Below are 13,313 nucleotides of genomic sequence, written 5' to 3'. Positions count from 1 at the left end.
ACTACTTTGTCTGATCCTACGTGGAGAACATAACCAACCGCTCCTCCCATAACACCAAGCAGTCTCTCATCACCTGCATCAAGGAGAAATTCAGTGAGATAGGATCAGCGCAGATCTAAAATGTCTGTTCTCGGTTTCGTAGCCGCATTGAGTGGGGTTTGGCTGCAGACGGTGGCTACATTGAATAGATAGCTGCTCTATATCCTAATAAATATATTGGTTTTTATTTTATCAATAAATATTATAAAATAAGCTTGTAGTCGTTGTTTTTTTGAAGTGGCAGATTTTGTCCACGCACCCTGTACAATGTATAGTGACAAACAAAAGGAAGTTTCTACTTTGACTTGACTTTCAACCCTATAACATTATTTGAAAGAATAAGTGCGTAAATAAAGTAATCCTTCTTTATGGGTATGATAGTTCATAGTATTTAATATATTATAAAATAAAAGCTAATAAATTAATGCATAAACGGTTTAAAAAACAACAACAACATACATATATATTTAGACATTCAATTGTTTGAAATCACTTTCATTTCCGTTTTGTCTGTTATCTAAGCGCTTATATTGTCTCAATTCCTTTGTTTGCAGCATAAATATTTGTAGGTGGAGTGGTGTAGCTCAATAAACAACGCGCTCGGGATAAATTTTTATTATGAAATCAATGAGCAGGTTTGATACTCGATCGCTCATTGAAAAAGAAATATACTTAATGTACTTCAAAGACAATTCCTAGGTCAGATGGAAGGATTGTAATACTATCATTAAAGAGGGGATGTGTGTAAAGAAAGAAACTAAGAATAGCGATTAAAAAAGGTAACACATTTGATGCATGTGCTCTTTTTTCTTTTTTGTTCATTATTTAATACGTCGTGTCTGTGTAAACATCTCCCTCTCAAAGAATAACTCTCTCGTATCTTTGGTTTAAATTGATGTAAAATGCATCATAAAATAGATATACCATATATAAATTTAAATATAATTATTATATTTCTCCTGAACTAAAGCTATTTTACATGTAGAAGATTTTCCTATTTATTGCAGAAATGCATTCTTCAAAAATTATAAAACAGGCAGTTGATATTACCAAAGGTCTTAATTCATGTATACCATATATCTTGATCCCGCCTTATCCTCGCACTCTTACAGAAAACCCACCCTCAACTTTAATATTTACTTTACACTTAAAGGTGTATAACACATTTCTAGAAAGTGGGAGCGGTTTTTTCTAGTTTACAATCTTAACAAGCTTTATTTTTCTACGTGCTTATTATTTAATTCTAAGTATAAAGTGATCACTAGTGTGTGTGCTCATCAATAAGAGAGGTTAACACTGAGGGTTTACGCGGGAGATATAAATATAAGTACTAGTTGGATTTGGAGTAGAATTGAGGATCGAAATCGATTTAATTCGAGCCTAAATGACCTTGCTATATACGGACTGGAATTTGTGTGTATCACCTTTCTCTCCTCTAAGCTGTTTTCTTCCCCAAAATTCCTCAAATTGTCAGGATTACCACTTGAACTCTCGGTTTATTTTAGTTCACATGCTGGCGGGACATATTTTATTTGTCATTCCATATACTTAATGTGTGCAACTCAACTCCATCTGACCAATTACAGGCACATTAAAAAAAAGAATATATATGTACCAATGTACGTTACTATTAATGAGTGTAAATAATTAAATGAAAATGGAATGATGAATCAACTCTTTTATTGTTTGAAATTTTCAATTTCAGAATCAGACGAACCATCTACTAAAAATGAAGCAAGTAATATATTGAACTCTAAAAACTCGAAGGAGGAGCCAGGGGACATTGGCATTCTTGCTACAATGATGGATAATCTAGATCAATTCGTTTTGGAGCCCTCGCCTCAAGGAGCTCTTGTAAAGTGTAGAATTACTCGGGATAGAAAGGGAATGGATAGAGGTAATAATGCAATTTCGACTTATCTATTTATTTAATTTATTAATGTCGTGTAAGATTTAATCTCTCGTCACGTCTCTTCAAATCCTAACGTGTGTATTTAACAATGGATATTTTAGCAATATACAACATTATTTGTAGTGGATGCATATGATACTATTGTAAGAATCAGTGAACAAATTGAATCCTTTTTTACCCTTGTATCTTATTCCGGGAAATTCTTAATACAAGTCAACAAATTTTAATTTTCCTAAAATATTTGAAGAAAACCAATTAATATTGCGACTGAATTAGACCAGTCAGAACGAAATACCCTTTAATAAATGAAACTTTTATAAATTACGCTTGAAATACAAAATTTTGCCGTAAAAACATTTGGAAAAGTGGTTCGCATACAAAATATAAGCATACATTTAAAATTAAAATTACATCTTGCAAGATAAGACTAATTTTCACGTAGATTACTAATGTATTTCTAGCTCATCAGTTGTTTTAAATAACTAAAAAAACATGAAAACCTGTCCGAAATAAAATTGGCTATAAGAAAAAATTAAGTATTTTTGGAAGGGGAAAGAAAAAGGATAGAAACAATATATTTCAGAAATATTACAGTCTCATGTATAGATACACATCCCAGGGAAGTGACGGAGTGTTAAAAGCCCCTTTACGAGAACACATTACAACTTTTATTGTGATTTTTCCAGGCCTCTTTCCCACTTATTTTCTTCACATGGAACGTGAGGACGGAAAAAGAGTTTTCCTCATCGCTGGAAGGAAAAGAAAGAAAAGTGCAACTTCTAATTACCTCATCACAACAGACCCCACGGACTTATCCCGTGCAGGTGATTCATTCATAGGAAAGCTTCGTTCAAACATGATGGGCACGCAGTTTACCATTTTTGATGGAGGGGATAATGTGAAATCAAAAAACGCTTTGCAAGTAAGTCCATGAATTTTTTCGATACGTTTGATCAATATGCTGTCCTGTATGTAAAAACACTCGCATATTTTATGAATGAAGGATCATTTGCAATGTAGCTACTAGTGTTGAGACTCAGTTTAAGACCATTTTTTCGGTTTCATCGTAAATGTTTTTTTTTAGACCGGGTTTTCTACTCTCTCACTGTGTTACCAATAAAATGATAAGTGTACTTTGTTGTTAGCTGTCGATTCCCTCGTCACACTTGATACGTTACGGCTGTTTCATAATTTATTCTTTTTGATAAATAAGCAAAGTAATAAGTTATTCTATATATATGCTCTGTTTCTAAAAGTACAGGAATACAATTTAAATGTATATACATATATATACTAGGATGATGTACCCGTATTGTATATTTTATACAGAACTATACTAAGACAAACTCACTAATCCTATTCCTCATTCCCTTTTTTAATTCGTATATAATATATGTACGTTCTCTCCTATTCGTTTTTTGGATTTTTAATTTTTTTGATGCATTTTCGAATCTACAACCCATAACTTTGAGACACGGGGAATCGATCTTGTTGAAAAAAAATAATTTATTTGCTAAAAACAAACCTGCCCTCCAGAGCCCAGGAATATGGTCGGATCATAATTATACATGGCCTTAAGTACGTGACTCAGAATTTTGAACAACTTTGATTAAGTTGGTCTAAAGTATGTGTCTGTCTCCGTTTGTGAAGTAAATATCCTGGTTATGCGTTTTTATTAGTAGACATACATACATACAAACCCATACTATAATATTATATGATAGTAGATTAGCATTTTATTATTTGCATGAATAAATTTTGGCTATTATATACGAATACAAATGAATAGCTACGCTTTTAGTGAAATATTACTAAGCACTATTATAACACAGTTTCAAATAAATTACCATGTAGGATTTTAATGTGATGAAATATAAGTATATAAATATGTAATTCATTTTAAATATTGTAGAAAAATAAAGTGACAAAGATAGTCTGGGTGTACTTAAGACATAAATAGGAAATGTTATATTGAATAATTTGAAAAAGTTGAGTGATACAAAAGTAAAAATATTAATATATTAATGAGCTGATAAAATCCATAATAATAAATACTGATAAATTGGCTATTTTCGATGTTTTTTTAATCTGCCGTTTGTTCACATCTTTTTATAATGCGGTTAGTGAACCACATTGAATAACTCTGTACTAGTGTTGTATTTGAGTCAATATTTTCAAGTTCAAGTCTTTCATTTCTGTATCGAATTGAGTCAAGTTTGAGTTTTTGAGAATTTCAAAAATGTAATCAGGGCCGTGACTAGGATTTTTCTTTTTGTGTGTGTGGGGGGGACTTTTTGACTCATCTCTTCAAGTCTTGAAAGAATGTTTTTTAAAAACAAATGACAAACAAACAAAAGAAACAATTTTACGTTTAATTTCCTTCGAAAAGACAAAATTTAACAAAATTACCTTAAATTTTTTTAATGAGGGGGTCATTTTTTTGATTAATTTGGCAAAAAATATTAATCAAAAGACTACTTTGATTACAGAAAATTGTAAATTTCAAAGTTGTGAATACAACATTAAATAATTGAAAAAAAACTTTTTCTTTAGACAAATTTGACAAAAAGGTTTTAGTCAAATCCAAGATTGGAAATGCAACTAAATGAAAAGTTGTGTAAATAATTTTTTTTGGAGGCATTATGAAGAACGATTTCTTATCATTTTTTGGTTTATTTTATCATACATTTTATTACTAATACATTTGTATTTTTTATTATATCCAAAATCAAGTTAGAATGAATATTGTCAAAACGGAGTAAGAATTACATTTATATTATTTTACTAATGAATTATTGTCAATTTCTATTAATAAACTCGTATTGTTCTGAGTAACCCTTTGAAGGTCCCGCAAATTGCAGTAACATTAACAAATAATAAGGAAAAAATTGGAAATTGATATATTTTATTTGAAGGGCGATATCGGGGCTTAATTATGTATCATAAATCAAATGAAGGTTATTAACCAAAGTAAACATTCTGGGATGTCTTAAATCATTCCAGTAATTCGAATAACAAGACTACAATTGACAAAATAAATTTATGAAATATTTTATAATATATGTATAAGGGTCATTTCACAGAAAATATACTTTATTTTTTCATCCGATTTGAATAACATTTAGTGTGGTTCAAATAACCTATTACTGGATAACTAAAAAGCAAATTTCAGATCTGTTACTCAATCCAACTCTGAGTTTAGAGCTCTTTTTGATGATGAATGTGATCAAAATTGCCTTTTATACCCTTGCATTTTAAATCATAGTTACAAAACCAAGCATTTGGTGAATGCATAGTCCCATAACTCTTTTTTTCTCAAGTATGATAGTGATTTTAACGTTTTCTAATTAAAGTTTTATTAATATGTCGTGTGTATTTTTAGCTGTTCCATTTTTTTCTTTTTGGAGATGGCAAACGGAAGATATTTTCAGTAGCTGTTGCCATTGTCATTTAATTCCTGAGGAGCGAACATCCTTTTTTTACTACTTACAAGATGTCATTGATATATATGAAATGGGATGGAACATTTTCGTGTGCTTATAATATAGAGAGATAGTAAATCTGAGGTTTTTTTACGGAGTAATGGAGGATTGAGATCGGAGTAATTCTTTTCTCTATCCTTGTACATGTCTTTCTCTCTTGGATTGAGTAATAGATCTGAAACTTCATTTCTAATTTTCCTAATAATAGGTTATTTGAGATATTAAATTTTATTCAAATTAGAAAGTAAAGTAAAACTTATAAAATATTACGTGTTACCTTAATTTTACATCTTCATTTTAAATTTTTTTCCGTTAAAATATATTTTTTTCAAAATTTGTCCCCCCCCCCTTTATCTAAAGAAAACATCCCAAAGTATGAGCAAGGTCTTTGCGCTGTTTTTCAAAGTTGGATTATAATTAAAAAAAGATCTATTTTTTTGAAAGGGGTCATATTGGGGCTAGCATAAGTCTCATACATTAAATGAAGGTTATAAACTATAGTTAACAACACTCTTGGGTGATTTAAATTATCCAAGAAATTTGAATAATAAGCCTATAATTAACAGAAATATGTCTATGAAATATTAGGCTGTATACACAGTAGGGTGGTTCGTTTTTCAACTTTCTTCGAATTTTGATTGTAGCAAGCACGGAAAAGTTGTGTAATTGGTATGAAAAAGACTTATGCAAAATTTCAATGCTCTTTCAACTTCTCTATCAAAGTGTGAAAGAAGACAAAAACTCTTTACTTAGTAAAGATAGATGCTAAGAAGGCATTTTCGGATTATATATAAAATAATTTTGAAAATTTTTATTAACCTTTAAAAAGTGTAATTTGTTTTTCTAAAATTGTCCTATGGAATAAAAGAAGAGAAAAGTTTAGGGAAAGTTGATGATCCACGTATAAGATGCATCTTTTTTTTACATTTTCAAAAAATAAAGATGATTTTTTTCTTTATTATGCTTTCTTTTTGCTAAATAGAAATGGCTTTTGAAATGAATTTTTATAATATTTTTTATTGGGTTAAATAATTTATTGTATAATTTACAATTGCAAAATAATGATTAATGCTGTATTTTAATAATTATTGACGAAATATTTTTTTTTGTCTCCGTCCAAACTTGGATTTAGATGTGCAACCTATAACAGAAATTTTGCATAGTTTATTTTCTTATCATATCACAACCTTTCCACACTTGCCGTAATCGAAATTCGAAAAAAGTTGAAAAATAAACCGTCCTAATGTACATAAGTTATAAATTGGGACTTTCTCCTTCTCTTGATTTTTATGCAGGATTGATTTTATGCTAACTCGCTACATATGGTGGACTTCCTTTTTCTTTTAGATAAATTCATTATCCAAAAGGAAGATTAGTAATTTATTTTTTTAACATCTTTTTTTTCCTACTCTATTCCATTTTACAAAAAAAACTATAAAGATAAAATATTGAGTTATCGTTGCAAATGCAAACATTTTTAAAAAAAACATATTTTGTAAAGTAAAGTATAAAATTAAAAAAATCGTACGTACACTTAGATTGACTCTATCCCTCTTTTATTTATACGCTTTCTCCATCTATTTGCTCTGTCCTCTTTTATTTTTTATAATAAATTCAATAAATTTTCAAGTCCATTTACTTTTATTTGTGAATTCAACTTTTTACTCTTTCATTTAAAAACCAACTCTCAAAGATGGATTTTTTTTAAAATCATCATTTTTCCCCCTTCATGCATCCATCGATGAATATTTATTTATATTATGCATGTTTCGATTTTTAAATAAATATCTTGTGAATAAATGCAGTCCATTACAGAGCGTTAATTACAAAAGTAATTCCATTAAAATGCTCAATTGTTATTAATCATTTGTATTTGGGCTAGAAAAAGTTTTGAGGCTGTTCTTAATTTGTTTATTTAAAAGTATCTTATATTTAATTCAACATATATAAAAAACAAGAAAAACAAAACATAGTTAAACATTAAATAAAGAGAGAATAAGCTACATCATTGGTGTAGCAAAAATACATCAATTATTTTAATGGATTTTTTTAATTTTATACCTATTTTTTTCCATCAATTTTTTTTTCTCTTATCAACAAGGTTTTATTTACAGAATATTTGCGTTCATATTAAGACATCATTAAATATTATAGTATAAAATTAATATCTTCAAATAAAACATCATTATTTATAACAAAAATTAAGTAAAATGCTTATCGAAAAAACAAACAGTTAATACTACAACAATGGAATAAGATAAACAAACAGAATAACCTAAGAGATAATTTAATAGATAATATTATTCACTAATGGGTTTTTTATAGGACGAATTATAAATTGTAGAGCCTTTTCTTGTTGCACTTAAATCTGCGGGAAGTATTTTATCAAATCTGAACTTCAAATTCAATGAAAGTGTAGCGTATCTTGCAACAGCAGTAATTTGTATGGATCTTACATTAAATACTAACACGGCATTCAGTAATACTCTGATCTATAAGCGACTTATAGTTACTTAGAGACGCATTTATTGCCTTCTCTTCTTGAGAGATCTTGGTCCTTCAAGAAGAGACACCGAATAGAGTTATCTTGTAATTTTCTCTTCTTCAAATTTTTATAAGTACATATGATTGAGTATAAGAAATTGCTTTATTATTGAAAGATCTGGACAGTCATAAAAGCGTGGATAATATTATGATACATTTATTTTCAAAGTGTGTACAGTTTTACATGGCAAGATTTATCAAGCTTGAGATCAGTTATAAAATTCAGTGAGTATTTCCTTAGCCTTCTTAGAAATGGAAATACTGTTGGCCAATTTTAAGCATCAATGATTTAGTAGAAGATGATAAACAGCCATCCTTTGCAAAGGGAAGAAAAATTTCAATGTATCAAAAATAGGGTTGCGTTTTAAGTCATTTTCTCCAACCACTTTGTTAAAAACAAGATATTTAGAATTTTTTGTGGATAATTCATTACAAGATCACTCACTAATTTAATTAATTATGTCTGGAAAACATTTTCATAATCTTAAAGCCCGATTGTACCATGGTTAATGATTATAACTACAAATCTCTAAGCACTAAATCATCCTTGAAGATTACAAAATATAATAAGTCTTTTTACTCGTACTTTAATAATATATATCAGAATAATCTTGAATTTATTTACTTGTTTGTAATACACTCTATTTACTATGAATAAATAATTAATAATACAAACAATCATACACCGTGACCGTATATAAAATTTATCCATTCCTATTGAGCTTCGAAATTACATCTTTGAAAATGTTGAGATAGATTTTTGGTAAAACGTTAGCTACTAATTAGGACCGTGACCTCTTTAGGGTAGGGATGTAACTTTTATTAAACGATTCTCCAAGCCATTGATTTCCATTCTATTAACGACTCATCCCCCCACCGAAAGGATAGCAGAATCAATTATACAATTTGTGGAATCAATTTGCTATCAAAGATCTCTTTTGTAGGTTATATTTCCTAGGCTGAGTTAGTTTTACTCCAATTGGAATGAGTGTTTTCATCCCCTTTCCATTCACCTCCGAAGATATTGACTGTGTTAAATGGCACAAGCACCCATCTTCAAACCGGACGAAGGATGCCAGTGATCTATAGGGAGGTTATAAGTTTTGTCGAAACTCACCCTTATTCTTGAAACCCTGGTGAACTTTTCGAAAGCAAAAAGAATATAATTTTGACTCTATTTTCCAATTTTTTGCATGAATTTGTCTCAATCATAAGCGTAAGGTCATCCGTGTATAAATAAACCAAATGTCGTACTTATCGGATACAAATCCCAATGCCCTTGTATTTACGATTTAAGTATAAATTTAAATGTTCGATTACAGTTAGAAAAAGGAAGGGGAGACACGGAACACCCTTGTCTGCAGATTTTCCCTAACTTTATGGGGTCACTCTGGGCTCCATCCACCAAAAAAAAAAAAGTTCCATTGAACAAAATTGCACCAATAAGGTTAAAGAAACATATTGGTTACTGTTTTTTCACAGCTTCAGGGTAAACTTATGACTGATCAAATTGAAAACTATACTCAAGTAAAGTGCAATGATTGATCCATATGTGTCTTTTAATCTTGTGGAGTCAATAGCAGTCCGTATATTCCCTGAAATATCTGCAATATGTCTCTTTTGTAGAAACCCTTTTTGTTATTGGCCAATCTTTCTATTTAATATAAGTTCATTTGCTTAGTTAATACTCTGGTCAAAATTCTATGTGCTTCATTTAGTATTGTTAATGGTCTCAAAAGGCGTATCCTTTTCCCATCACCTTTTTTTTATGAATCAAAGAGATTCTGCCCTGTGAAATGTGTAAGAATACCAGGGAGCTTACCATTTTGTCTCTATATTGGCTTCAAATCTCAATAGGTATGGAATATTTTCCTCAGGATATAAAGTAAATACCTTATTTTGATTTTATCTGGGCCGGATGCTTTAAATCCCACTTTTTGTGTAACACTCATGGAAATATTTGAGAATGGACTTTGATTATTTAAGCACTTCATTTTCAGTTACTATCTTTTTTATTCCTCGAGTGGATAGTCAATTTTTTTTTGCCATACATTTCAATCTTTTGTACGAGTTTCTTTCCATCTGAACATTTTTCCTAATTTCTTTTTCAGAAATCTCAGAAATTTTTCTAATGTTAAAAATGCCCCTCGTTATGCCTCGAGTAAAAAAGGAACCTCTCTTCATTATGTCGTCGACTTCTTCCTTTATCAGAATCTCTGCATTCCTTTTCTTATTGATTAAAGTAATAAGTGTATCTTGAATAATTTTTGTAAATATTCTATTAAGTTTATTGGAGGATTACGTAGAGTCAAATGGAATCCTCAATCTATTTTTAATTTGAATTTATTATCGTCATTAACCCAATTTGGGATTCTAAATTTTTTGCTACAAGGTTTGGTTTAAAATTCCAGGTCGATCAATTTGTGATCAAATAAAGGATCGAATCTATAATTTATTTTTTTTGTTTTTTTTGTGATAATAAAAAATTATCTTGGAGGCTAGTCCACTTAACAATTTCATTCTTATCGGAGTTCACAAAAAGATCGACTAAGTTAAGTTCATTAATTTCTCAAGTATTGCCACATTCGGGTAGGAGTTTTTTCGTTTTCTGAGGTCTACATTTAAATCACCAATCAGAATCAAAGGGCGTTTACAACATAACTTATTTTTTATTATGCGTCGCTATCAGTCTGTAGAAGTATTAGCGGGGTGGGCGTTATTTTATTGTAAAGGCAAAAATCCAATTTTTTTTAAAGAAATATAGTCAGTCGTTCTCAAGCGTTAAAATAGTGACCAAAGTGTGTTTGTAATAGGGAATAAATATTGCCAACAAATGGTTTGATGTAATATTTCATGAAAAATCTACTAATTGTAATTTAATTCCTGAGTTTTTATTTGTGTGATTGGTGCAAATCATATAATTGCTTCAATTTCTAATATATAAAAAACAAACAGAAAAAAACAACATTTTAATAAATTAATTTTAATAACTGAAAATTTGCACAATTATGTTTACTCGAATAACTTCAATGATAATGCTAGAGATCCGGTGTCATGCAAAAATTCTAAATTGGTGCAATTTGTTCAAATCGAATCATTAAAACTGAATTTATTCCTAAAAAAACCAACATTTTTAAATCTTTAATTAATTAAATAACCATCAAAAGTTAAAGAACAAGATATTTTGTCCAGTCAAATGGCATTTATATTACATATTTATCCTTCTAAAACTTCTAAATGAAAAATTATTTAAAGAGAAACGAAACAAAGAAAAAAATCACTCGGTATTGGACATTGGGTGATGTCATCTATCTGATATGAGTCTCAATACTGTGTTAAACGAAAGCTTAGAGGTTTATTTTCATTATGAAACAAAATTATAACTTTTTTGATCTATAAAACTTGTTATATTGCCCTTTGGAAAAAATAAGTTATGTTGCTGCATATCAAATTCTGAGCAATGTGACATACTGATAAACATAACTATTTATTTATAATCAATACTGTTCAAACTTTGACCCATCGATGGGATAAGTTGAACATAAAATTGACATTATTGCCATTAACAATATGTATGAAATTTGTCCCAAAAATGGAATATTATTGTGAATTTTGCAAAAAAAAAAAAAAAGTATCCATGTCATTTCTACACGCCAAGTAATATACTCAAGAATGAATTTTGTGACAACTAACCCCACTCCTCCAAATTGTCATGGCACACCAAACGAATAAGGTTTGGAAAAAAAATAATTATCACAAATTATAAGAACTAGGCGTTTTCTTTTTCCCATGTTTTTTTGTGTTCCTTCTTCATGGGAAATTATCTTCATCATTCAATATCTTGCCATTTATGGCTTCTTCTCGAATATTGTTACTGTTTCAAAAATAACTTACATTTCATGTTCTATTCTAGTAGTATTTGGAGCACGGATAACGATTCTTTAATTAGTTTTTCCGTATCTAATTTGGTTTTGAAAATTTTATTTTTAATTTTTGGAGTGTTTTTACCCTTGTTATAGGTTGAGACAACTTTTGAGAGATAAAAATATCCGTAATTTGCATAAATAGTTAGTTTATTTTTTGCAAAATGTTATGTTAATTACATATGTATATGTGATATTATATATGCGATTATCCATTGTTGAAAGATGCATTTTAAAGCTTATAAAATCACCATGTTTTATTGGGTTTGTTAAAAATAGAATAACATCTGAATTTGTTCATAGTTTTTACTCTGAAAGAAAAATATTTGAAGCGTAAATAGTATGGATTTCATATACAAAAAAATATTTGGTTCTAAAATATCTACTTCAGCTGCAATAATGATTTGATTTTCTTAACTAGAAGTTTATCGAGGTTAATTGCTGAAATCTTAAAAAAAAGTTTTATAGATTATTTATTCAAACTTTTACTAACTATTTCCTTCATAAAATTAAAATCAAATCAATATTACAGCTGTACTTAACCTTTTATTTATGATCATCTTGTCAAAAATTTCAAGTATTGAATATGAAATTAAATATTTTTTTTTCTGTTGATTAGCATTCATTATTATTTTGGCTGTTTTTGATAGAAATTTTGTGATTAAAAAAACAACAATAAGTAAATGACCTTGGACTTCGAAATTATAAAAAGATGCAAAATATAACATATATATATACACAAACAAGGGTGTCCGCAGGATTATATTTTGTAAAAAGCTGGGTTTTTAGATTCTTTTTTTGAAAAATAGAAACCTAAAAATTAGAAAAACTAAATTTTTGGGGAAAAATTTCCAAAAATACTAAGTTATTCACAAAAAAATGATTTTTGAAAAAAAAAAAAAATATATTAAATTTTTGGATTTTTTTTTGAAAAATCAATGGCATGGCTATTCTTAAAATATTAAGTTTTTGAAAAAAAAAAACCTCAAATATTAAGTTTTGGTAAAAACTTTCCAAAATCCTGTGCTGCTCACAAAATATTAAATCTTTTCTCAAAATATTTCCTGATTAAATTTTTTTGAGAACAATTTCAAAAATCCATAGCTATTAACAGAAAATCATTTTTTTTTTAAATTTTCAAAATAAAAACATTTGTTGTAAAAAGCAAAATTTCCTTATTTTTTGGGGCTACAGCCCTGCCAGCCCACCCCTTGTGGACGCTTCTTACAAAAGATGTTATAATCAGAAAATTACAAGATAAATTGCGAATTTATTTTCTAGTTAATGGGTTTAATCAAATTATAATGAATTTTAGAAAACTCTAGCTTAAATCATATCTATTTATTTCATCAAAAAGAAACCAAAATATTAAATTTAAAACCAATATAAATATGATGTATAATATTTAATGAA

At 28.8% G+C, this 13,313-nt stretch overlaps 1 protein-coding gene across 4 annotated transcripts in view; it reads left to right on the top strand.

Moving 5' to 3' along the window:
* The window catches only part of ktub (Tub domain-containing protein ktub), a 111,586-nt gene that overhangs the window by 94,829 nt on the left and 3,444 nt on the right, over window positions 1-13,313 (top strand). For all 4 annotated transcript variants that reach the window (XM_040724988.2, XM_040724986.2, XM_040724987.2 and 1 more), the window contains exons 6-7: window positions 1,745-1,936; window positions 2,638-2,873. In XM_040724988.2, coding sequence (XP_040580922.1) covers window positions 1,745-1,936; window positions 2,638-2,873 — 428 coding nt within the window. The remainder of the gene's footprint in view (window positions 1-1,744; window positions 1,937-2,637; window positions 2,874-13,313) is intronic.

Source organism: Lepeophtheirus salmonis, chromosome 14 (assembly GCF_016086655.4).
Source record: "Lepeophtheirus salmonis chromosome 14, UVic_Lsal_1.4, whole genome shotgun sequence".
In the NCBI taxonomy this organism is placed as follows: Eukaryota; Metazoa; Arthropoda; class Copepoda; order Siphonostomatoida; family Caligidae; genus Lepeophtheirus; species Lepeophtheirus salmonis.
Note: the sequence above shows the minus strand (reverse complement) of the source record. Positions and strands in the feature narration are given on the sequence as shown.